Source organism: Psammomys obesus, unplaced genomic scaffold, assembly GCF_907164565.1.
Source record: "Psammomys obesus unplaced genomic scaffold, mPsaObe1.curated_primary_1811, whole genome shotgun sequence".
In the NCBI taxonomy this organism is placed as follows: Eukaryota; Metazoa; Chordata; class Mammalia; order Rodentia; family Muridae; genus Psammomys; species Psammomys obesus.
In genome coordinates, this window is record NW_026585644.1 from 60606736 (window position 1) to 60633000 (window position 26265).

A 26265-nucleotide genomic window follows, 5' to 3' on the forward strand; every position below is an offset into this window, starting at 1 on the left:
TGCTGAGAGTGAAGATAATGCATGTTTTGAGACACTGGAATAGCATTTTCCTGAAATTTTAAAATGATTGTTCTTCACCCATTCCAGATGGGCTCTTTATTGTCTGCCAATGGATTGCAGATGCCCACTCCCTTGCCCAAGTTGGTTAGCTGCTTATGAAATGTACATTAGCTGATTAAAGCATCGATAGTGGAAGAAATTTCTTCTGGAACATTCCACATGCCTCTGCACTGATCACGAAATTAGTCAGTTGTCGCCTTCGTAAACAAACTTCGTTTTGAAAACGGGAGGAAACCAGACTGCACATATAGCCCTAATTGACCGAAAGTGTGGACAGAGTACTTTTACCCTGGGGGAGGGCGGTGTGTGCTGTCGAAGGAGATCTGGGCGTGATGGCCGTAGCCCCTTGAAACAGATGGCTGCATTAAACCTGTTAAGACGTGGAAATGAAGCCAGCCGGCTAACCACGTAAAAGTACAAAATGAGAAATGCCCTTTGGACTTCTCTGCGGAGTCGGAAGAGCAAAGCCCCAGCAGCTGAGCTTCCCGCGGAGTAGGGAAAAGTGCCCTCCAAAAGGAGAGGATGGGCGTGGTCTCCGTGTGTGCGGCCCGAATTGAGTCACCTTGTGTGTGGGTTGACAGAAACCTCCAGCCAACCTGTGCCTTTAAGACTCAGTTGCTATCCAAACACAAGTAAACAGAGTGGACCATTAGCGGCGCCGGGAGGGAGGCGGGGCCGGGAGGGCGGCCGCGGGGAGGGGGCGGGGCCGCTACTAAAGCGGGGACCGGGACCCCGCGCAGCCTGGGCGGGCCGCGGGCAGCCGTGAGCTCTGCGCGCCCGCGGCGGGAGGGTGATGGCCCTGCGGGGCTCCGGGCTCCGGCGGCGCCCTCGCTCGGCGGCCAGAGGCGGGCCTAGGCGCCCGGGGCTGGGCGAGCGCTGAGCCCTGCGCGGAGAAGGATCGCTCCTTCCCCTCCGCGTCCGCGGACTGGCGGGGACCGCGTCCCGCTGTCGCTCTCGCTCCCAGATCATGTCCTCGGTTCCCGGGACGCCGCGCCGAACCAGAGGTCCGCCCAGCCTGGCCCTCGGGCCCTTCCCGAGCTGCGCGTCCGGCCGCCCGGACCTAGCCTGACCTGCGGGGCCCCGGCAGACCCGGGTGCTGGCGGTGAGTGCGCTCCCCCCCCCGCGGTAGCCGTCCCGGGAAGAGAGGGGAGGGCGCTCGCGGGGCCCCGGCCCGGCCCTGGGTTTGCCTTGCTCGGATCCCACTCCCGCTGATAGGCTCGCGGCGCTGTGTGCGCTGCCCCTTAGTTTTGCTGAGGGAGACTGGCCCGTTGGGCCGCTCTCCTCAAGTCCAGCCGTCGTACTTCGTGGCCACGTCCCACCGGCCGTGGGTCGCGCCCGGTCCAGCAAGGCCGGGCCCGCGCTTCCTAAGCTCGAGGGGGGACACACACGGTGTGCTCAGCCGGCTGCTCCGAAAGCCGTTGCACTGTCCGAGCGCGCGCTGGCCTCTTCCTACTGCGCCCCTCGCCGACAGGGCAGCGGGCGAGCTCCCCAGCGGCTGAGACGCTCGCTCGCGTGGTGGAGAAATAGCCCGGCAAGGAGCCGGGGTTGTAGGAGGGCGGGCGGGCGGGCAAGGTGTGTGGAGGCCCCGGCGCTGGATGGGTCTCCCTACCTGGGAGCAGAGAACAAAAGAGCACCGACTGCGCCCGAAGCGAAACTGGGTGCACACAGCTACTGTGCTCCGCAAACCGCGATCTTGGACAGAACGAGAAAATGATCCGGGGAGCGAGGGTGCGGAAGGCATCTTAATTTAATTAACTCCTTGGGAAGGCAGAGGCACAGAGAAGGGGCAGGAACCTGTGGCTGCCCCCCCCCCCCAACAAGTCCTTCTACCCCATCGTGATCTTAGATCTCTTTCTACTGTAACCCTCTGGCTTATCTAAAAGTCTGTTGTACTGAACTGAAATTCAGCAAGCGTGCCTATCCATCCATCCGTCATTTAACTCAGAAACCAATACACAGGGTTTAGCAGAGGACCCCAAACTGTATTATTTTTAGATAAGTCAGTATAACGACTGGAGGTTTTTTAAATCCTTTTACCAGGGACCCTGTGTTCTCCCGTGTGTCAAAAATTTTACCAAACTGGAATTAATATGTACAACTCTCCCTTGCTGACAGCCGGTGGAACTAAATTTAACAAATGTCTGACATGCCTGGGGATTCCATTGCGAACTGATAAAGAAATGTAGTCTTATCCGCACTGAACTTTCTCTCCTCGCAAAATTAAAAGTGGCAGTCACTGAGGTGGAGTGTGCTCCGGCCCCAACAAAACGAAAGTACCTCAGGTCTGTGCATTGACTTAAGCACAGTTAGCTTAAGTCGCAGACACTGTTAGCGACAAACAGGAGCCCGGGCGTCTCAGCTCCCTATTTATTACGGCGTTGGTGTTTGGTAGGTGTTGAGGGGAATTCTGCTGGTGGAAGAGTTTCAGAGGGCACACTGGCTTGCCCTCCTCTGCCAGGTGACTCTTGAAAATTAAAGCAAACTTCCATGAAGTGCCAATACGGAACCAGCAGAAATTACAAACGTCTCGTTTCTGCAGTGTAAACGTTTGGGAGGAGGAAAGCCACACTCAGGTCTCTTCAGACAGAATTAAGATTGTGACCTTTATGGCAAAGTTTACTTAGAGCATTTAGAGTCAAAAATCGTCAATTTTGATAGTCTCCTGCCCCGAGCAGCCTTTGCTGAGAAGAATGCGTTGCTGTATTTATTTCCAAGAAATCTAGTCTGGGAATACCCCCCCCCGAAAAAAATTTAGGTTTCATTTTGATGCAGGAGAGAGGCTGCTTTTCAACACTAGAGGAAAATGCTTTGACTCTGGAAAAATCCTCATTGCCCATGGAGAAGGAAATAAAGATGTTTATTTTTTTAATTAAAGAGAAAATAGTGATATTACACACGCACACTTCATAACGAGAAGGTCTGAGAGTTGCGGCTGAACAAAAGTGAATAGTGATTTGTGCGGTGGGAAAGTTTATTACTAACGGGAGTTTACGGTTTCGGTTGAATGGTCTGACTGAGACCCTCTGACTGTTACACACCTCTCATTAACTCCCTGCCTGAACTCCCAGGCCGCACACCACCAGGCAGAAGCAGTTCATTAATAAATCTCTTGTCTCCAAACTGTTCCAAACAGTGGAGGAAGGTGGGGGCCAGAGAAGCGGCTGCTCCCAGCCAGAGCGCTGTCATTAACGCGGCCTCCTAAGCCTGCTGGCAGACAGACGCCCAAGCACCACTTCAGAACGCTTTGGGGTAGAAAATATGGTGCAAAAATGATGAGGTGGGCAGAGAGATCTGGGCAGGCCTTTCATCTCCCTGACTAGTCCAGAACCTCGGGTGTCAGGGTTAGTGGTGCACCTGGCCAGCTTGCTTCCTTGGCTGGCGACGCTCTTAGCTCTAAACCCTGGCTTGGGGGCCACCTAGGTGGCTGCCAGAACCTGCTTCTAACAGGGGTTGGCTGCGGGAGACGGTGGTTCCACTGTGACCGCAGCTGAGGGGCTCCAGGGAACCCGCTCCCGCACCCTGCGCGAGGACCCCCAGCAGATCCTTTCCCTGCGGCCTCCTGGGCCTCACCCCTTTCCTCTCCTCCCAGGGCTCCCCGGGTGGCAGACCAGGAAGCAGCCCCTTCTCCCTAGAGCCCAGCTACCAGTCTTGGAAAGGGGGTTCCGAACTTTCTGCATCCTCACCCAGGGGAACCAGGCTGGAGTCTGAACTGCCTTGAAAGGGATCCTGGTGGGGGTGGGAGGAGACCAGACCCCAAGGAAGAGGGGTGAGTCCTGGTGAACCTAACCCCCGAGATGGCACTTTTCTTTCCTGCGGTGCCCTCCCTGCTGGTGAATGGGACTAAGGCAGAGAAAGAAAACGAAAAGCAGCAAGGTCAGCAGGAGAAGACGCGGAGCCTTGCTAGAGCCGAGGAGGTCGGAGAGCTCGGGGCGAGAAAGGCGCCCTGAGAAGGACGCTGCTTGGGGAGAACCTGGGCCGGCACGTGGCTCGAACCAGGCTTTGGGGTTCCAGATCAGAACCACAACCCGCAGTCTGTCCCAGGGGCTTGCGAGCTCCACGCGCTACCAGTGGCTCTGCGGCCTGCGGGTCTTCACCCTCATCCTGGGGATCTCCCTCCTAGGGGGAGGCGCGCACCAAGGGTGCCGGCTGGTAGGCGCCGGGGCCGCTCTCTCCCTGGCCTGAGCCCCCTCTCCCGGAATCCGGTCTTCCTCGAAGGCCGCTTGCTGCCCAGGCCCTGGCACTCACCGTGCGGACTCACGGGCTGGTCCTGGAGACTGGAGGAAGCTTAGGAGGCGCCGCGGCCCACGTCGCCCTAGGACTCCGGGCTGGCTAATAACCAGTCTCCCTCCCGTCCCCTCTCTCTCCCCGATATTTTCAGGGCTTCCTGTGCCTGCTGCCGTTTCGGGGGCTTTTTCCCTCTCCCGCTCTCCGGCCTCTGAGACCTGGAAGACAGGGGCGGCTCCCGGCCCCCCTCGGGAGCTCTCCGGAAGATGGGGAGCAAGGCCCTGCCGGCGCCCATCCCGCTGCACCCGTCGCTGCAGCTCACCAACTACTCCTTCCTGCAGGCGGTGAACACCTTCCCCGCCGCGGTGGACCACCTGCAGGGCCTGTACGGGCTCAGCGCCGTGCAGGCCATGCACATGAACCACTGGACGCTGGGCTACCCCGGGGTGCACGAGCTCGCCCGCTCCGCCCTCGCCGAGGTGGCGGCCGCGCAGGGCCTGGTGGACGCCCGCTTCCCGCTCCCCGCGCTGCCCCTCACCACGCACCTGCTCCACCCCAAGCAGGGCGCCATCGCCCACGTCCTCCCCGCCCTGCACAAGGACCGGCCCCGATTTGACTTTGCCAACTTGGCGGTGGCCGCCACGCAAGAAGATCCCCCGAAGGTGGGAGACCTGAGCAAGCTGAGCCCGGGGCTGGGGGGCCCCGTCTCTGGCCTCGGGAAACTGACTCCAGACAGAAAGCCCTCCCGAGGGAGGCTGCCCTCCAAAACCAAGAAGGAGTTCATCTGCAAGTTCTGCGGCCGACACTTCACGAAATCCTACAATTTGCTCATCCACGAGAGGACGCACACGGACGAGAGGCCGTACACGTGTGACATCTGCCACAAGGCCTTCCGGAGGCAGGACCACCTCCGCGACCACAGGTGAGGCTGCGCAGACCGCGCTAAAATCCCCCCAGCCTGCCGCCCCCAGCCTGCCGCCCCCCCGCCTCCCCCCCCCCCCGCCTGCACCTCCCCCAGCCTGCCGCCCCCCAGCCTACATCTCTCCCCAGCCTGCACCTCCCCCAGCCTGCCGCCCCCCAGCCTACATCTCTCCCCAGCCTGCACCTCCCCCAGCCTGCCGCCCCCCAGCCTACACCTCCCCCCAGCCTGCACCTCCCCAAGCCTGCCGCCCCCCAGCCTACACCGCCCCCAAGCCTACACCTCCCCCCAGCCTGCACCTCCCCCAGCCTGCCGCCCCCCTAGCCTGCCCCCCCCCAGCCTGTCGCCCCCGCGTTCTTTGGGATGAGAAAGGGCCTCCCTCGGTCCCTGAACAGGAAAAATCCGGACTAGGCGCGAGGAATTGTTTTCTCTGGGTCGGCCTAGGTACCTAGCGAGGGGCTCGAGGCGGCAGGGCTGTGGGGTCCTCCCGCTAGTCTGGGTGAATAGGGCAGGTTTAGGCTGCTGTGGAGAATCTGCCGGGTTCCCTGGTTGCCCCCCCCCAATGCCCGAGAGCACTCGGTTTCTTATTCTTTGGGGGGGAGGTCTCGAGATCAGTGTATTTAGTAAGGGCTCCCACGTATTTCCACGCCCGGAATTAGTGAAGAACATCCGGTTAAAATAATTGTGCTAGGGTGTGGATGTTTCTCCGGCATCTATGCGTAGTTCTGAGATGGGACAGCGTCCTCGAGGATGTGTGGTGTGCGCAAAATCAGCCGCCACCCCACCCAGCCTTGCCTTTGGGCTCGATTTGGCCATTTTAAATCCCGGAGAAAAGCCTGGCGGCCTGGAGGGCCCTTTGGGCCGCTCTTCCAGCCCCAGAAGCAGGCCACAGAGGGCGGTCAAGTACAGCTAAAGCCGGACTGCTCGTGAATGTTTCGAAGAGTCTGTTAGCTGAGGTTAACCATAAACAGGATTACACAGAACGTCCAAAAACAACATAAATAATAGAAACTGTGCTTCCTTTGCCCTCTCGACATTTCGTTGGAGTAACTGTAATAAGAAAACCCTAAACTACGGGGATGATCATTTCAATGAACCCTTGTATTGATTTTCAGGTATATACATTCCAAAGAAAAGCCGTTCAAATGTCAGGAGTGTGGGAAAGGATTTTGTCAGTCTAGAACTCTAGCAGTTCACAAAACTTTACATATGCAGGTAAGTTTATTTTCTTCCTTTAAAAGTGAATGCTTCATTTTGTTTTTTAATTATGGCTTTACCAAAAGTGTTCAAGTCAGGATGTCTCGTTAACAGCTCTTCTTAGATTAGAGTTCTGGGGCGGAGGGAAAGCAACATTTTTTTTAAATATAAAATTATTATTATGTAACAAAGAACTTTTCTTAACGAATAGGCTGGAGGACTTATAATAAATTCTAATGGTAGTGGGGGTTTTGTTTTGTTTTTGTTTTTGGTCCCATCTGCTCTGCGTTTAAAATTTCCATGTTTGGGGGGAAATAAAGGTAACTTTGACAGTGGGGCCACGCTGCCATCCCATATGCTTTTTCCCAGGGGCCTCGTAATTGGTAGCTTTCAGGACGTTGAGGAATAGTTTAATTTTCCAGCAAACAGGAGCTTCATTCCCCGGGAGAATGCGGTTTCTTAGGAGAGAATTAGCTCCCCCCTTCTTGTCCTTGACACAGCGATGAAATATGAGGCCCACCGAGCTGGTCTTATCAGTGCAATTGGGCCTCTGCGGGGCGCCTGCTCGTGTGTTCACGATCGGCGGATTAGGAACTCAGACCTGGCCCTACAGGCCCCCTCTTCTGCTGTCATGCGCTTGTTATGTTAAGGCTTGAGACGGATGGGACAGAAATTGTCGAGGAGGGCGCAGTGGTGCTGTGAAGGATTAACCCTTTGCCTTGCTTCACATCTGAACAGGAATCTCCACACAAATGCCCCACATGTGGAAGAACCTTTAATCAGAGAAGTAATCTGAAAACTCACCTTCTCACCCATACAGACATCAAGCCCTACAGCTGCGAGCGGTGCGGGAAAGTGTTCAGGCGAAACTGTGATCTGCGGCGGCACAGCCTGACGCACACCCCGCGGCAGAACTTCTAGCGGTGCCCAGGATCGGTCCTGAGCGGCCTTGGCTCCCTCCCCCAGACGCTTCCCACCCCCGGGCCCACCCTCAGCCGAGGGGCCCACCCCACCCTCACTGACCCCAGCGCTTCCCCGGCTGCAGCTGCACCTGCAGCTCCAGGGACCTGTCTGTTCTTCCGGAAGACAGAACTCTCTAGAAAGCCGCGCACTACCCCTGCAGCCACCACCAGCCTGTGCTAGATCCTTGTAGATAGACATATTCACGGCTCATTTTAGAGCTCTGTACATAATGTCGTGGGTCTTAGTCCTGTTGTTTAGTTTGTTTTGATTCTTTTCGGATGCACCTAGACATGGAAACCGGAAAACAAATTTATCTTTAAAGACCATATTTTCAAAATAAAACCGTTCTTGAATCAATGCTTGCTGAGATGTGTATTGCTAGTCAACTTCTGTCCCTGCGTGTTCTGGAGGAGGGCAACTCCTGAAGAGTCGATGAGAAGGGTGTTCTCTCTTCCCAAGTTTTAAAAACAGGACTTCCAGTTCTCCCTCCGAACAAATCTGAGCACTTCCCTTTCCTGTACCGTGGCACTTTGCAAAGGGATCATGCCCTTTCTCTTTCAAATACATAAAATTGAATAGCCTTGGGGTCTTGTTTATTCTAGTCGTTGTGTTTATTAAGGTTGTTTCTTCAGGTAAGTGTACCATCGTAATCATTGTTGATAACTCTGTTTGCTGTTATACCCTTAAAAGGCCCTGATGGCAAGAAACACACAACCAGGGCAGAGAAGGGAGCTTGGTGTTCTGGAAGTCCTTGACCTGTCTGCTCTTAGCCTTTGAACACTGATTTCTTACTATAAACAGAGACTTTATCCTGCCTTTGGGGGGTCGAGTATAAAATTCTCCTGCAGATGGGGGGATACAAAGTGAATAAAGTGTAATTAATAAAATAAAGAAAAGAAATTCTCCTGCAGAACAGGAAGATACTGAAGATACCGGAAGAGGAAGAGGGAGAAACTACTTGTGTTTGCACACAATATTTCTTTCCAAGGGTGGAGATCAGCTCTGCCAGAAGGTTAGGATTTCTCCACAAGTGAAGTGAGTGAGGTCACTTGCCAAGTTTTGACCTTGGGAAAATGTCAAGTGTAGGCTGCTCCCAGTAGATGAGTGATGTGAAGCCGGTCAGTGTTTCCCAAGTGGGGCCGGAGCACAGGACAGTAGGACAGTGACAGTCCTGAAGTCAGTAGGATTTGGGTGGAAGGCTCTGGGTAGAGGTAAACAGCAGTGTGGTGCCAACCGAAAGAAAATGACTCAATTCGGAGAACACCCATGGAACCTGTGGCCCAGTGGCCCAGGAGGCTCTCATGAATAGTTTAATAGTAACAGGCAGAATTAGGCATCCTCAGATTTCTTTCTAAAACTTAATTTGTGCAAGGTTGGCTTGTTCAACCTTTAGGGATATCAAGCGACATGCCCTTTTAGGGATTTGAAGATAAGATTTGAAATTTCTCCCCAGTGATACAATTTCCCAGGACGTTTAAAGCATCTCAGATTCCTCCTGTAAGGGAGCTAGAAAAAGTCACCTCTCTGCCTCACAGGAGCTCCATCTCTACAACAAAGTGTCTCCTCAACTGTCTGTGTATCTATAACAACACAAATGCATCCCTAGAGAAAGCTCAAAGCCTTCACTAGGGGGGTCAGGACTGTGTGTGTGTGTGTGTGTGTGTGTGTGTGTGTGTGTATGTGTGTGTGTGTGTGTTGGTGTTTAGAGGAATTAAACAGCTGTTTGTTTTCTTCTGTTTGTACAAAACTAGCTCTGTGACCTCTGCTCCCCTTGCTATCTCAAGATTCTGCCTGCCTTGAAATGGAAGATTTGAATACTTTAGGGCAGGCTAGACATTGTCTGTCCCTAGAGAAACTAGAGAACCCTCCACCCTAATCTTTCAGGCATTTTCCATGTAGTCAGGCTCACAGCCCCAGCCACCCCTACATTCTACAAGCATCTTAGTTCCACTGCACAAATGTCAGCTAAATTATAAAAAATGACTCCTGTCCATTACCAAGATGCAAGCATGTCCTGGAGCCTACCACAGACATGGAGACTGATGCAGGGTATTGTTTCTTTCCCTTATTCTAGTTCATAAAACAAGACTCATAAGTGAATGAGGAAGCACAGAGGAGAAAGCCGAGAAGGCAGTTCCTCTTCCCATCCATATACCATTTCAAAAGCCAAGGTCAATTCACATACAATTTATTTCCTTATTCCTTAATTTAACAAATGTTTGTTGTATGCTTTTCAGTGCCAAATCTTGTGGCGGTTGCCACTTCTTTTTGGTTTCATTTTTGCTATTGTTTTATTTACAGACAAGGTCTTCCACTGCAGCCCAAGCTGGCCAAGAACTTACTTTGTATCCACACTGGCTTTCATTCTTCTACCTCGCCCCCACACCCACACACATGCTGGAAAAACAGGCATGGGCCACCACACCTTGCTTTGCACTGCTTTTTTATTATCTGTTTTGCCTTGATGCATCTAGTGGCACATTTTAGGAATCTTGACTGCTTGACTTTAAAATCTTTAAAAATCTATGTGATAGAGCTTAGTTTAATAGCTACAGTTTAATAGATATAGTCAGATGGTACTGTGCTCTGTCTGTTGACTCCAAACATTCTTCATGATTACAGGTAAAGTTCTGAATAGTCGATTCTGCTCCAAACTCTGAGGGTTTTTTCTCTCTCTCTTTTTTATGCTCAAGTATGCAGGAAATGAATCTTGTGTGAGGCACTCTCTTAAGATACTGTGACAACAAGGCAGATCTTGTGTCTTGGGAAATAGAGCTGCTAGATTTTTTTAGTTCAGGGAAGAGTTATTGTTTATGTTTTAGATTAGCCTGTTTTTCCTTATTCACTCCATTATAGTCAGCTTATGAATCAATTGCCTTGACTAAAGACTGAGAGGAGGAAGGATCACCAATCACAGCCATAGTACAGATATTAATGAACAGCAGTTACAAATTGCCACTGAGTTGTCAGTGTTATATCATCTTGTCATCTGTGTGTGAGACCTGAAGAACATTTATGAATATTAATTACATTGTAACCAATTGCCTGTGTGAAATTATGAGTGAGTGTTAGGTGCTAGAATGGCACTTAGCTCGAAATGCAGGTCATTGTAGCAAAGCACTTTATTACTGCAGAAATTAGTATTATTATTTTGCTATATGTTGTTGTGTAAGAGGAAAACTTCACAAACTCTAACTCTAAGACAACTACATATTTTAAGAGTCAGCAAATTCAAAGTCTAAAATTATAAATAGATCCAATTACCCCTGGTGATAAAATAAAAAAAAAAAAACAACACTGAGAATTTCTTCAGTTCATTTTTCAAATGTTAGTATAGACATTTGAACTTCTTCACTTAAATATTTAGACACCTCTGTCTCAATTCTGGACAGGCAGCCAGCTCTTGGGAGGTGCTTGGGAAACAGAAGACTGTCATTATAGGTGACAACACATCTGGATTTAACACTATGGAGAAACTACAGAAAATTTTAATATGAGATCAGTATGGACATGAGTTGCTTTTCTTGTTACCATGTAGTTTTAATGTTGTTGTAACGAGGAAGGAGAGCGGACTGAGAAACCTTGTAGCGCACTGCAGACCCTGTGCTGTGGAGGACTACTTGTAGTTACATTCACCAGTGTGTTTTCTGGAGACTGTATTTCTCAATTTTTCCTTCCAGCATGTCACTTGACATTGATAGCCACTACTGATGACAGCAATGAGCAATAAAGGGGGGTGGAGATGCAGAATGATTCAGCTCTGATGACCTGAGATAATTCAAGTTCACTCTTGTTTCTTTTCTTCTTTTTATAACTTATTGCCTGCACCCTCACACACATTATCTTATTATCTAAGCTATGTGTTTTTTTTTCTTGAAATGACCCAAAATAAAAATTGATAGTTAAAACAAAAAACTGTAAGTAACCTTAAAAGCTACCTCATACACACATACAATTAAGTAAATTATGCCATATCTGTTAGGGTGATTTTTAATGAAGGAAATAGAAAATCTAACTAAGTAGGGGCTTCAACAATAGAGGATTCTTCTTTTATTTGATAAGATGTTTCAAGAAGGGGCTCTAAGGATTTGTAATTTACTGAAGTGACAAGGTCATCTAGTTGTACCCATTTTTTTTCTGTTCCTCCATTTTTACTGTATAGGCTGGGTCTCCCTTCATGGCCACAAGATGGCTGCAGCAGCTCCAAGCACCAGGGCATTGTTTCTTCATCAAATCGCAGAGGATAAAGAGGTGATCTCTTCCTCGTGTGTGTCACTTTTTAAGAACCAAGAGTCTCTCACACAATCCACCTGTAGACCTGCCCTTGACTCTTCTTGTCTGAAAAAAATAAGCCCGTTACCCTCAGCCAATCACTAACAAGGAGAACAAAATTATAGTGTAACTGACTACCTAAAAATCAGTTAGTCAGTCTTCCCTGATGCCCAGGACTACCAAAAGAAGAAAGAAGAAAAAAACAAGTAGGAGGAGGACAGAAAAGCAAGCTATTGTGACTAGAAGGCAGGCGTTAGAAAAAAGTTCTGAAGGGCTGTGGAGATGCCTCAGCCAGTAAACTGCTTGTCCCACAAGCCTGAGTTCAAGCCACAGCATGCACTTAAAAACCCCATGTGCTGGAGCCCAGCTGAAATCCTAGTGCTGGAAAGGCAGAGACAGTGCTCAAAATACAATTTCTGATATTGACCTCTGGCCTCCACATTCACTTGTATATACGTGATCACACACACACACACACACACACACACACACACACACACACACACACCACTAGCAGCAGCAGCAGCAGAAACAACAACTAAAGCTTTCATTGTTAATCTTTGGATCTCCTCTATGGTAGGAGATGCTGATATCAGATACAGGATATCTATCACATATTCCTAATTTATTTTAACAATATAAAACAAAAGCAACCTTGCAAAAGCTAAACAAAAACAGACTTGCAGAAAATACACCAAAAATGTTAATAGCAGTGCTTCCTAAGTAATAAACTCAGGTTACCTTCTCCTTTTCCTTTTTGTACTCTCCTTCAAAATTTGTTTTTATTTTAAATAAAAAAAAAAAAACAATACATGGTATTTTAAAATTCTAACATAAAGCCTCACTGTGCTGACGGTATGTTTTTATCTTGATTTTTGACCTCTGATTGGTCGTTGCTGGTCTTTTTCACATACCCTCAACCTCACGAGGGTTCTAACCCACTTTCTGCATCTCGTTATATGTTTACTTTCTAGTTTCCTTTCCTTTCTTCCTTTATTTTACCCCAGAATTCCTTTTCCTGTCCTTTAGATTTCTTCATTCTGGGTCTGTGTTTTCTCCCCTTTCAGAGCTTCAATCTTTGCAGCCCAGCATTATTTAAGGTGTCAGTATTCAAGTATCCAAGGGCCTCTTTTACTGAGCCCGCCCTAACCCCTTGGGTGAGTTGGAATTTCTGGTGATAAAGAGTAAGGTCTCTATTTTAAACAAACACTTCAGGTAGTTCTTATGTGTATTAGAGCCGGAGAACTTCTGAGTTAGCCTTTGACACCACCGCACCCTTTATCTTATCCATCAGCCATTTACTATGTGCGTACCGTAATAAAGACAAAGCAAACTGCAGCCCTCTTTTCTTTACTGACTCACTGGCCTTGAAGTTGTCAAATTTTTCTCTGCCCTGATTCCTACTGCTCTTCCATAGTCTCTTCCATCTACTTTTCTATTATTGCTGCCCCGAATTTTAATTTCTTCTTTTCCTATCAGTAGACATTTTTGGCTTTGATATCTTATTTCTTCATTCTTTGTCCTCTTAATCTACTCACACACACAAAAAGGAACAGAGTGCAATGTTTGATTAAACGAGATCATAGGGTAAAAAAGGAAGAATGGAACAGACATCACAGTAAAAATAATTTTGTTTTCAATTTGTTCATTATTGTAATTGAATAACTTTTTATTTTCACCTCTGTATGATGAATATTAGTTGGCTGTAGAAATACTTTATATACTGAAATATGAGTGTATGATAGTTTTAAAGTAAGACCTAATTTAGATTGCTTTTTAGATTTTTAAAAATATTAACAACACACTAAAAACTTGGAGCAGGAGCCTTTTGAGATACAGCTGTGGAACTGTTAATGGACAGTTAAAACCTTGTAAAATACAGGTTCCCACTCTGCCACTCAGAGTGGCTGCTCAGCACGCAACGTCTATGCTCTCATTAGCACGCACATAAGTGCAGCTCCAGAAAAGTGCTGTCGACATCACAAAAGGTAGAAAATAAGAAACCACATCATTTCCACCCCATCAACATTTCAGTTCAATAAAAACAAGTGAGATTTGTACCTCAGACAGTTCTTTTGTTTTCATAGAACTGTTAAGTTTTAGAGAATCCATAGGAAACTATTGGCCAAAAGTAATGCTTTCTCACTGGAAAATAAGTACATTTATTTTTTAGCTGATAAAGGCAAGCACGTTTATTGTAAAAAATAAAAATAAAAACCTGACATAGTAAAGAAATCTGTTAAGGAAGTTTTAAAAATCTGTTACTTCTGCCCTGTTAATGAATCATCTAATTCCATTTCCAGGGGTTAACATTGTGAGTGTAAGCCGTTGTGTGTGCTTCTGCGCGCGCGCGCACGCACACACACACACACACACACACACACACACACACAGTTAAACTCTTTTGTAACTTTCTGCCATTTCCTTAGCAGAAACATTTTTTAAGATCAGACTTCATAGATCTGCCTCTAATACTACCAGGAGAAAAAACAAAAAACAAAACAAAACAAAAAAAACCACACACACTTTCAGAGCTGAAGATTGCATCTTGAGAATCTGAGACAGAGGAATAGGAAAATAATTCTGTAACTGGAATCATTTACAGAGTGCCATCTGTAACTGGCGGCTTTAGTCCCTGATCTTCATGAAGGCATCCGAGAGAGCGCCTAAAGGCTCTGAGGACTCTTCAAGGTGTGTCACATTACAGTTCGCGTCAGTGCACCTTGCTCTACCTTCCTGGCAAGAGCTGAAAGATACAGTTCTTAAATCCCCTGGTGACCCATTATCTATGGATCATTGACGAGATAGAATGTAATAGCTCCTGCCTCTTCACCAACATAAACTTCCCAGTGAAGTTCTTACTTTATCCAAATGAAAAAATCATGTCGGAGAAAAGAAACTACATTAAGTAGAAAGATGATGCAAAGGCTTTTCTATTCATTATTTTAATTTTTATTGTAGAGACCGAGACTGGGAAAGTTTTGGCATAATCTGTCTTCTAAGTGGATCGCCTGAAATACAAGGCACAAGTTCTAAAATCTGAGATACCAGTTAGTGGCAAGACATCGTGCCCACAGAACGACAGAATAAAATAGTGCAGTCAATATTGTGGATCAGAATTGATCATTTCCCATTATCTTGGTCTAAAATAATCGTGTTTCTCTATCTGAAAAATATTTCTTTTGTGAGTTGAGTCACAAAGACTCCTAACTCTCCAGGGGACGCTCGTAGGCCTCTACTGTGTTTACCATGTGGCATGGCTTTTGCAACATTTCACAGTGACAGTGTTGTGTTGTAAATATCACAGTGTGATGACAGGATGTGGCTATTGTTCTGTGTGGCCAATCCAGGGCCATCTAAAAGATCCCCATGTTATAATAACTGTCTTTGTTTCCAAAGGATCCTGCTGCCTCTACCTCTCTAGAGACAGAAAAGAAAAATGATAAAGAGAATGTTAAAAATGAACATATTATTAAAACTGATTAACTCTTTGTTTCCTGTTAGGCCAGAAAAGAAAAAATACAAATAATTTCACCACCCGTTTCAACAATAATACAAGCAAGTGATCAGTTCCTGTGGCTTAGACTAGTGAAAATATATTCCTTCAACTCAGTGGGCCCTTTAGAGAAACTCAAGCAGAAGGAGACATGAATAAGAATATTTTCAGATATATGAGATATGCACAAAGGCTTATTTATCTTGTGTGTTTTGTGGGGATTCTGCTGAAGGGTAAAACAACACTCTACCATTGATCAATCCCTGCACCCTGACATACTGAAAATTAAAAAAAAAACAAAACATAACTATCTAGTAACAGGGGAGTGGATTAAAAATCATATTCAAATGAGAGAATAGCAGGTGGTAGCTAAAATGACCACATCAACACTGAATTAGCACTAATGTCATATATTAAGAAGCAAGCTGAAGAATAGAAGCACACACCATTTATAGTTTGAGGATGCATAGCTTATCTGTATGATAGTGAAACTATAAAATGTTCTTGGAAATAATGAACATCAAAAGCTGGGTTAGAAGTAAGAAAAAAGAGAAAAGAGATGAAGAACTAATAAGTATTGACTGGGGACTTACTATTTATGGTTTTTTTCTTTAAGAGATATCTTAAGAAAATCCAGAGATTAAGATGCAACCCCTGAACAATGGCAGGATTGTGTTAAATTTGCCTAGATAGTTTTCTATATGGTTGAAGATTTCAGAATATCTCTGTCTCTCTGTCTCTCTGTCTGTCTCTCTCTCTAGCACTTGGTGTCAAATTCTGGGCCTCCCACAACCTAGATGAGTCCTCTCCCATTGAACTACTTCCCCAGCTCATGTGTGCTTGTGTGCACATGCGGGCACACACACACTTGCGCTTAAGGGTGTGCAATTATGAAGGCTAGAGCTGATTTCAGGTGCCCTCTTCAATTCCTCCCCATCTTATCTTTTGAGACAGAGTTTCTTACTAAGCCTGGAGCTCACTGATTCAGCCACACTAACTGGCAACCAAGCCCCAGAGATCCTCCTGTCTCTGCTTCCCCAGAAATGGGGTAACAGATGTATGCAGTTTTTGGGGGGTGGGTTCTGGGAATCTAAACTCAGATACTCAAGCTTGAATAGCAAGCATGTTACTTTAGCCCCCATATCAACTTTCCAAAGAATAACCAGGTATCATAACTGAAAAGGCTTTGGAGAAATGTCTATTATTAGATATTTAATAAGAAATTATTCGATGGTATTAGTGATGTGCTAGTGTGCTACAGAAATACTGTGTCTGTGCACTTGGAACTTATGTTCTCTGGAAAGAGACAAGATGAAGAAGAAGAAATAATTAAATGGGGACCCTAGAGAATATTTCACCTAAGGGTGATGAAGCAGAAGCACAGAAGAGTAAAATGATTTTTCCAAGAGGCAAACCATTTCTAGAACCGTCAGTCCAACCTTTTCCCAGACCCTCCCCTCGTCCCTGACACCCTCTCAATTAATATTATTGTAACAGTGTAAGCTAGTTCCCTTAAACCTAACAAAATAGCTATAAGTAATTTGAATATTTTGAACACGACATTAAATTTATACAATCTTCTTATTAGTGAGGTCAGCATTGTCTTCATTTCATGGGTGAAGAAAGGGTGAGGGGAGCAGCAGCAGGGTGGAGGGGCTTGTCTAAGCCTCTGTAGGTAATAAGTGACAGGTTTTAGATCAGAATGCAGAACTCTAATTAACTTAATGCGAAATCTTGAAATGTGTTGTAATAAATAACAATTAAAGAAAGAAATGTGTTCTTCCAGCCTTTCCGTTTCCATGTCAGTGTGCCTCGCTTTCACACCCTCCATGAGCCAAAGGTGCTCTTGGCACGGAAAGGAAAGGCACCTCCTCACTAAGATTTTGTCAGATGGCTTAACTACTTCTTTTCATTTTCAGAGTTGAAGAGTCATTGGTCATAAAGCTTAGCATCAGCTTTTGTTTACCTAAGTGTGCAAATTTTCTCCTCCAGGTGGGCTCGAAGAATGTTCAGGGTAATCATTTCCCAATCTAAGACCGCTCTAGTCAGACAGGCTGCTGGTGAGAAGTCACCCAGAGCTGGCAAGTAAGGAAAAGAGAAAGAAAATGCCCATGACGAGCAAATCCACTGGTGACATCACCTGCTTACCAGACCCTGGAATTCAGTTTCCGACAATTGTCTTCACTTCTGTCTATTAAAACAACCATTTTACATTGATAAAACCTGAAGGTGATCATTCCAGCTTTTTCCCACGTTCATTACTTGTAGAAATGAAATTCTCTTTTTTGGGTGGGGGGAATGTCAGGGTTTCTCTGTGTAGCCCTGCCTGTCCTAGAACTTGCTTTGTAGACCAAGCTATTTTTAACTTAGAAATCTGCCTGCCTCTGTCTCCCAAGTGCTGAGATTAAAGGTTTGCACCACCACCTGGTGAAATAAAATTCTTAAAAACAAAAGCAAACATTTTATTACCTGTGTGTACACCAGAGGACAACTTGCAGGAATTAAATCTATCCCTCTGCTTTGAGGGCCTCAGACTGACTCAGGCCACCAGCTGGGTGTCAGGCTCCTTCACCAGCTGCACCATCTTCTCTCTCACCTGCAATAACGTTCTTGAGGGAAAATGCATTTCAAGGCAAATTAAATACACAACTTGAGGACAAAGTATGGCTCAATATCACCACTCCCCGGAGGCCATGTGCAGGTTCACCTCTGTACTCCACACACTTCCTCACAACCCTGACCATAGCTGAGGGTGGGCATGCTCGACACTGACTGGTGCAGAGCACTCCGGAATCACTGGTTCTCTTCTCCTTCCTTGGTGATGTGTTGCCTTCGAAGGACTTCTCCAGCACCCTTATTAAGAACATCTGTGAGGAGCATCAGGATGAAGTGTTGAATTTCACCCATTTGGATTTCATTAAAGTGTCTATAGTTGTCAAGCATTTAGAAAGTCAAGACACTAAGAGTTTGGGGTTTGACCCAAAGGAAATTGGTCTTCATTTTAAGGCTAAACAGGAGAGATAAATGAGTCAAAGGGTTTTTTTTTTTCCTTGAGAGAGAGAAAGAGAGGGAAAAAGGAGATTTTTAAAAAATTCCTTTCAGATGTATGCTCTGAGAATAGAAACATCAGCAGCCATACATTCTACTGGTAACTTTTCCTTCTTGCCAAAACAAATGTGGGTTTATTTGCAGGTCCACATGCCAGAGTTCGTGGACCTTGGTGGACCCACAGGCTGACTTCAGAGAGCCCCTAAACTGTGAAACTTTAAGCAAAATGTCACATATATATAAACAAACATATGTGAGGTTTGTTTTTGCTTTTTTGTTTGTTCTTCTGACGAGAAGAACCTATAGCTGTCATCAGATTTTCATTGTCAGCTGTGATTCAAAAAAGGGCTAGTGAGACAGCTCAGTGGGGAAAGCCCTCGCCCAACCTGATGACCTGAGTTTGATCTCTCAAACCTATGTGGTGGACAATAACTCCAGAGCCTCCACACTTTTCCCATGACACAGTGTTTATCTGCACACACATGAACACATGCACGAAATAAATAGATGTAATAAAAATATTTTAAATTCCAGCCTCCAAAAATTATTAAGAAATGTTAGTTTACATTTTATTTATTATTTATTTTTAAACGTTCAGAATAAGCAGTTTTTAAATTTCTCTTTTTATTAAGAATACACAATGCCTATAATTTTTTGTTTTGTTTTTCAAGACAGGGTTTCTCTGTGTAGTCTTGGCTGTCCTGGACTCACTTTGTAGACCAGGCTGGCCTTGAACTCACACAGATCCACCTACCTCTGTCCCTGAGTGCTGGGATTACAGGTGTGTGCTGCCACAATTGGCTCTATAACATTTAAAATTCTACCAAAACATAATTATTTAAAAATATTTTGGTAATTCATGCAATCTCAGCTATGAGATTAAGTTTACCTGGACACACACTATGACCTAGCTGGGTTTAGCAAAATAATCTGACTGGTTCTTTACCATGAAAGGAGCAGTTTGGGTGCTATAAAAGCAGCATTTTTTCCTTGGAAAAAGGCAAAGCCGCCTAAAGTTTTTCTCTATTACATTCTGTGATAATAGGAGGTTTCCCTTTTAGTCAATCAGTTATGTTTTAATTATACTACAGTGGCATGAGTTAACTTATACTGTGACTTTCTGGGTGAAAACAGCAGCTCTGTAACATATATAGTGAATAACAGTCTGTGCAAACACATGTATGTATGTGTAACAAATATAATCAAAGAAAAAATGCCTATCAGTTTGAGAGTAAAGGGCATGGGAGGGAGGGAATGGGGAAGGCTGGAGGGAGGAGGGGAGGGGAAGTGATAGAATTCTATTTCAATTAAAAACATTTTGAATGGAAGGGGGCAGGGAAGAGATGAGGGAAGGAGGGTGGGATTGAGAGGAAAAGAGGGAGGGAGCTATGGCTGGGATATAAAGTGAATGACCTGTGATTAATATAAAAAATAAAAAATAAAACTAAAACATTTTGAAAAGAAAAATAACTTTGGACTTTTGGTAAAATTTAAAAAGTCATAATTCAAATTCAAATATAATATTTCTTTTCTGCACGTAATTTTTAACATGTTTTGACTAGATCCCATAGTTATATTTAGTTTTTAAAAATAGAGTATGTCATATACATTGAGCTAACAACATTTTCTTTTTCTGTGTGGTTTTCTGGCCTGCACAGATAAGAAGCATGAATCTTTGGTTAACAGACTGTCTGCCGCTTGTCTTTTCATAAGGGACAATATATAGGTTATGTTCCCCCTTGAGCTAACCAGCCCACCTGGTTTTATCTTTGCTTCTTGTGTGGCATGCCTTACTTGGCCACCTTCTTGAATTTCCTATGCTTTCAGTCAGTTTTCAGCTTATTATATGTGAACCTGGCTTGTTTCCAAATTAATTTGGCTGGTCTATTCATCTTTCCTATCCATTCTCAAAAGCCATGATTCACCCTCTTGATAGTCACTAAACCAAACTTTGTTCCAGGCTTTACCTTCTCAGCATCTCTGACATGTATTTACTGTACGTCAGTAATTTTTACTTATGATGTTTCTCAAGTGTCTTTATTCTCTCCTGAAGCTTTGCCTTTCTCTTTGACTTTGACTCAATATTTTCTTCTTTCTAATCTGCTCTTAAAAACAAACTTGAATATTAGTAAAGCATGTACTCTCATAGTGCTGCTAGTTCGTTGTTTTTATAGTTACAGATTTTTTTGTTGTTGTTCTTTAATTCCAGTCTCTACTTAAATAAGATTACAGGTTACAGTATAAAAATTATATCTCAATAAAACCAGCACAAAAACAGTAAAGCAACAACAGAGAAAGAATGAAGTAAATGAATTTCTATAAAACATTGTACCTGAAACATATCACTGTTTTATTCTTTAATATTAGAAAGCATCAGGTTAAAGATTCAATTTTCAGTCCTTTGAGAACTATCAGATGATAGTTGAGATATGATTTTGTGGAGTAATGTAATGCTTCCCACTAACCTTTCTTTTCCTTGTGGGGATCTCAGAGTTATGGTGACCAATCTACCTAGGACAGTAGATTGGCAAAGAAGATTCAACTATTAGTTTACAGGAATGCTTTAAATAATTTATTCCCATACAATTCTTCTTTTGGAAAGCAAAGAACAATTTTTAAAATGTTTTATTGTTATAATTTATTACAACTTACTCAATTTGTAACAAAGAACACTTTTTAAAAGTTTCTTCTAAAATGCATTTGCGATAGTAGATAGGCTGTTGAAGAAGTTTCAGCAGCCAGGTATGTGCTCTATCTGTAATCTTAAATTAGGATCAGTCTGTGAGACATAGCAACATTAACATGCTTTCTTTCCAAGGAGGGTTTCTGTTGTTGCTTGTTTTGTTTTCTGTATTCTAGCCTCACCTCCATCTCAGGTCTTTAGAAGCAATGCATAAGAAAACAAGACTTATCAAGGAAAGTAGGGTGTGGAGCTGGGGAGCCCAGGAGCATGTTTTCAGTGCTATGATCTTAATTATGTTTCAAGAAAAATAGAATATTTTTTACTTGGAAAGAGCTCAGGAAACGTCTTTGTCCATCTCTTGTACAGTATTAGTATCAGAAGAAACTCTTTCTAGGTTCTAGTGTACTCTGCCTCTGAATGTTAGGGACTGCAACATTTCGGGGTCAAACACCACCCCACAGAACCTTCCAGTGGTGAGTAAAAATCCTGCCCTCTAATTTCACTAAGACAATAAGTCTGGAGAAGTAGGGAAGAATCCGACTTATAAAAGCAGGTAACATATTTTGGTTGAACATCATAAAATGTGTGGATTCACTGGACAATGAACTCACAATGCCACCAAGCTCTCAGCAAATGGCATTGCTGAAATTTTTTTCTTTTTTCTTTAATCCAAACATGCCAGTGAAGTTAGCAAGTTTTCAGTTGTCCTGGGAGCTCTGCCAACAATTAGCAATAAGTCAACATTAGCACACCTAATGGGAGGAGAGGGAAGGAGTCAGAAGCTGATGCTTTTCTTTCCTCCTTTGGTGGTGTGGTGTGGAAGGAGGATTAGTTAACTGGCTGGAGCTGAGCCTTACTGGGCATGAAGCTCTTTAAGTCCTTGGCCTCGATTGACAGAACGATCGAGGGTTGAACACCCAGGCTGTCAAGAGGACTCATATCACTCTGACTTGCCTAATAACTGATCTGATAGCAGCACCCTCCACCTCTAACGAGGCAGCTCCATTGTCCTCACCTTGCAAGTTTTAACTTGTGCTCTCACGTTGACTCAAAGGGTCTAAAGCACATGATAGTGTGTCAATGGGCAAAGCCACATATTCTTTAAGAAATGAAAGAAAGAGAGAAAGAGAAAAAGAGAGAGAAAAAGAAGAAACTGCATACTGTGACAGCTCCCAAAGCAAAGCTCTGAGTGCCCACACCTGCCTGGCCTTTACGTGGCACATCCTCATCTCCTTAGTCATTCAAATAATAACTTCCAAAAACGTAAGAAAAAAACCCGAGTCACCCTGGTACCAAGCCTGAGAGAATGTGTATCAGCTTTGATCACACATTCTGGTTTGTGGGAAATGGACTGTCACAACCTGAGCACCTTCCTCAGCCCTTCCCTGGAAGCACTTTTCTTAAACGTTGCTTTTGATCATATTTTTAAGACATAATTAAGGATTCCTTTTCCCTAGTCATGCTTTCTCTTGAGCCTTCTGGAAACAATCCGTTGGAATTAGACGGATGTGGTTCCTCTCACAGGAGCTCTTGGTAATGATTATGGTTGCCTTGACGAAAGTATATGAGATAGAGTTGGCCTGGTGGGTGTGTCAACAGGAGTGGGTGCACTTTTTGTCTGTCTACACCCTGGGGTCCTATAAGGAGCACTAGGGTCTATCTGTAAACAGGATATATACCTCTGACTGAAATATTTTTTTCCTAATACTTATTCAATAGCCATTCGGTAAATCTTTTAGTACCATTGTATGTTAGGCTCTGTACAAACATATCTAAGAGACAAATAAGGAAAAAGAAACCCATGGTTATATTATGGTGCAGGTATTCATAGGCTTCCAAAGAAATGTGGAGACATTTCCTCTGTCAGTGAGGGTGGGAGGGCAGGGTGAAGGAGCAGTCACATGGAGAGGAGAAGACAACGGCATGGCGGAAGCGCTCAGTGAGCTTCTCCAGCAGAGGGAGACCACTTTGTTAATAATCAAACAAATAGCAACAAAGCATAATCCACAGAATATAAGTCTTTTTAAATGCTTTGACAAAAAGGAATTTGTCATTAAACACCTGAACCACACCATGTACATTAACAACTAATGTTTCCTCAAAGTCTGGTAATAAAAACACGTAATTAGCAAAGTATAACCCAGAATTTCCCACACTGCTTTGACCATAATTCTGCTCCATTGGAAAGATCTATTGCCATCCTGACATATGCAATTAACATTCTTAACCGAAGAGGCTAATTTTTCATGAAATATCTATTTGTTTGTTTTTTTTAAGGTCAATGAATAAATTCGAAGGACATTTGAGCTTTGCTTTGTTTCATGGGTAGCTATCACCATAAACTGGCTGATGGAGATGGCTTTTATAATGAGCAAAACAGGCCATGTCTTGGAGTCTGTTGCTAACCAAAGGCTCTGTGCGCCTCACCCAAAAATTTTGTATGGGGAGCTGAAAGTGGTGGGGCATGTCTGTTACCCCAGCGCTCAGGATGCTGAAACAGGAGGATCATGAGCTTGATGGCAGTCTGGGTCATACACATGAGTTCACAAGGTCAGCAGCTATTCAATAAGAATGTGTCTCAAAAATAAAATAAAATAAAATAAAATAAAATAAAATAAAATAAAATAAAATAAAATAAAATAAACCTCCCCTAAACTACCTACGCTCTTCACTGCATAGGCCAATGGACTGAATAAAGCCCTGGGCTAGAATATGCTGTTGCATTCCTTGAAACAAGTATGAAAAAAAAACAACAAAACTTTAAAGAACTGCCATGATCAAAAGTTTCCATACTTTGAAATCCTTAATCATATTAGAGGATTAAAGGCACATCAGTGAACACTACCAATAATTTATTAATTTCTGTGTCTCCTTAGGCCTTTTGATTTTGATAACACAAATACTGTGTGTGTGGAGGGGTGAGGTTATTTAATTGTTCTCCAATATCTCTTATCCTCACTTAGGAGACGTTTTTGTTATAATGTTTTCTTCCTGATGGTTTTTGCCTTTGCCCAAACCCACCTTTCTCAGTGACTTTTAAGTAGAAACCTAAGGGTTATGAAAGGCTAAGAAATATTTACTAGGAATGTAGGGGAATGGGAAATGTAGGTGAAAGAACACAAAGTAGCAAATAAATAGAATAAATGGGTTGAAAGTCAAAGCATAGCAGATGGCACTCTACTTTCTGCCTAGCCAGCTCCCCCTTGACGTGTGCTGGAGAATCTGTTTCCTTAAAAAAGAACTAATGTGTACCAGGAGGACATTGATAATAGCTTTCTATTCTGTTTTCTTTTCGAAATGTATAGATTACAGCTGCACATGCAGCAGAAAAAAAATGAGTAAGATGTTGGATGTTGCTCTACCATTTTAACTTTTTTTTTTAAGTAAGGTTTCTCTTTGTAGCCATGACTATCCTAGAACTAGTTGTATAAACCAGTTTGGTCTTGAACTCACAAATCTGCTTGCTTCTGCCTCTCAAGTGATGGTATTAAAGGCCTGAGCCAACATGCCTGGCTTTTATTGTAACTATTTTAATATATATATATATATATTTAATACACAGATATTTATCTTAAAGATTATGTTGTACACTTTATAGAAACACAATTACATTTATTTTAAAACTATAGTTGCTGGACCCAGAAGCAAGACTTGATTTGCAGCTACTCATGAAGCTAAGACAGGGAAATCACAAGTTCAAGGCCAACCTGGGCAACTTTGTGAGACTATGTCATAGAAGTAAAAAGAGTGCACATTGGTAGAGTGCTTGAGCAGCAAACCCAAAACCCTAGGGCCAATCACTCCAGTACCATTGTTTGAAAAGTCACTGTGAAATAGAAGTTAGAGGAATGGCTCAGCACTTAAGAGCACTCACTGCTCTTGCAGAGGACCTGAGTTCTGTTACTAGATCCATGTCAAGTGGCTAAAAATCACCTATAACTTTGACACCCTCTTCTGGCCTCCTCAGGCTGTACATATGTGCACATACTCATACATATTTATAATACATACAAATAAAAACAATCATAGTTATAGGTAGCTATGCTCATTACCAAGGATTACTACCAGTCATGGTATCTCGTGTAACCCATATAACAATCCTCAAAAGTTGTTTCTATCCATACCATTTTGCAAAACATGAATCGGAGGCTCAGAGAGATCAAGGACATGGATGCATCCCATACTTAGTGGAGGTTTCACCTGACTCTTGAACCCTGGTCAAGTTACTTAATGCTTTAGATCTAAAGTTTTCTGTTTGAAAACATCGACCTACTAGGGTTAATAGATTTAAGAACATGGGGGATTCAATGAATAATGTATATATAGATGAGGGAGAGAGTGTAAGTCCAATTGTAGAGCATACACTTAGCAGCTCAAGATCCTAAATTCCATGTCCATTATTGGGGCAAAGCAGGCCATTGGTTAGAGTATAGTTTGTGTCTCCTATATGATGCTTGTCCTTCTACCCTCATAGTCATTGCTTCTTAATGTCCTTGAGGGGATCTTTTGCCTCTGCTGGTTTGGTAGATTTGCTCTTTGGTGTGTATGATATGCATATGATGTGTGTGTGTCTGTGTTCGTGACTTTGCATATGTGCTTGCCAGTCCATTATGTATGTGTGGAGGTAAGAGATCAAAGTCAGATGTCTTCCTTAGTCTCGCTCCCTTTTCGTTTTTGAGACAGGGTCTTTTACTAAACTTGAAGCTCACTTGATTTATCTAGACTGGCTGGCCAGAAAGTTCTGGAAGTCCACTGTCTCTGACCTCAGTGCTGGAGTTACCGATGCACACGACTATGCCTGGACTTTCACGGGGATGCAGGCATGCCTGAGAATCCATGCTTAAGAAACAACCACTTTATCAACTGAGCCATCTCCCTGACCCCTCTAAATCTGTTCATTAGCATTCTTTTATTTTTATTTTCTAGTATTTTTATTTTTTAGAATTTTAAAAAATGTTTATGTTTTTTGAGACAGGGTCTCTCTTTATAGTCCTGGCTGTCCTGAAACTCACTCTGTAGACCAGGCTGGTCCTCAAACCCACAAAGATCTGCCTGCCTCTGCCTCCTAAAGGTGTGTGTCACCTCACCCAGCTATTTAACATTCTTGACTAATTTCATTTAAACCCACAGTTTCAATGTACTGAGCCTAGAGCTCTTATCCCTGTTGACTCCATAGTGTCTCCTCTGGCCTCTCTACATTTACATCTTAAAGACACACCAAAGGATATGTTCCAACCTGAGCATGCTGTTCTTTTGTTCTGTCCCAGCTCCTCCCTCAGTAAATGGCACCACTGAGTCTCCAGATACCTAAGCCAGAAGCCTGGGAATCTTTCTCTACTTCTCACCCTCACTCATCTCTCAATCAGTCATCACGTCTCTTCTTTATCTCTGGTATCTGTCCCT

The 26265-nt window shown here is 44.3% G+C and overlaps 1 protein-coding gene across 2 annotated transcripts; it reads left to right on the forward strand.

Moving 5' to 3' along the window:
* The first annotated feature begins 4535 nt into the window (after nucleotides 1–4535).
* Osr2 (odd-skipped related transciption factor 2) lies at nucleotides 4536–7321 on the forward strand. Of its 2 annotated transcripts, none has more exons than XM_055623261.1 (3): nucleotides 4536–5206; nucleotides 6319–6418; nucleotides 7139–7321. In XM_055623261.1, the coding sequence occupies exons 1-3, from the start codon at nucleotides 4551–4553 to the stop codon at nucleotides 7319–7321; spliced, it is 939 nt and encodes a 312-aa protein (XP_055479236.1). In that variant the 5' UTR covers nucleotides 4536–4550. The 2 variants fall into 2 exon arrangements, with proteins under 2 accessions (XP_055479236.1, XP_055479227.1); XM_055623252.1 differs by having other exon boundaries at nucleotides 4551–5206; nucleotides 7221–7295.
* Nucleotides 7322–26265: the final 18944 nt, after the last annotated feature.

Coding starts and splice junctions, on each gene's coding strand:
- Osr2 (XM_055623261.1), top strand. CDS start 4,551: ATGGGGAGCAAGGCCCTGCCGGCGCCCATCCCGCTGCACCCGTCGCTG. Junction 5,207..6,318: donor GACCACCTCCGCGACCACAG/GTGAGGCTGCGC, acceptor ATTGATTTTCAG/GTATATACATTCCAAAGAAA. Junction 6,419..7,138: donor ACAAAACTTTACATATGCAG/GTAAGTTTATTT, acceptor ACATCTGAACAG/GAATCTCCACACAAATGCCC.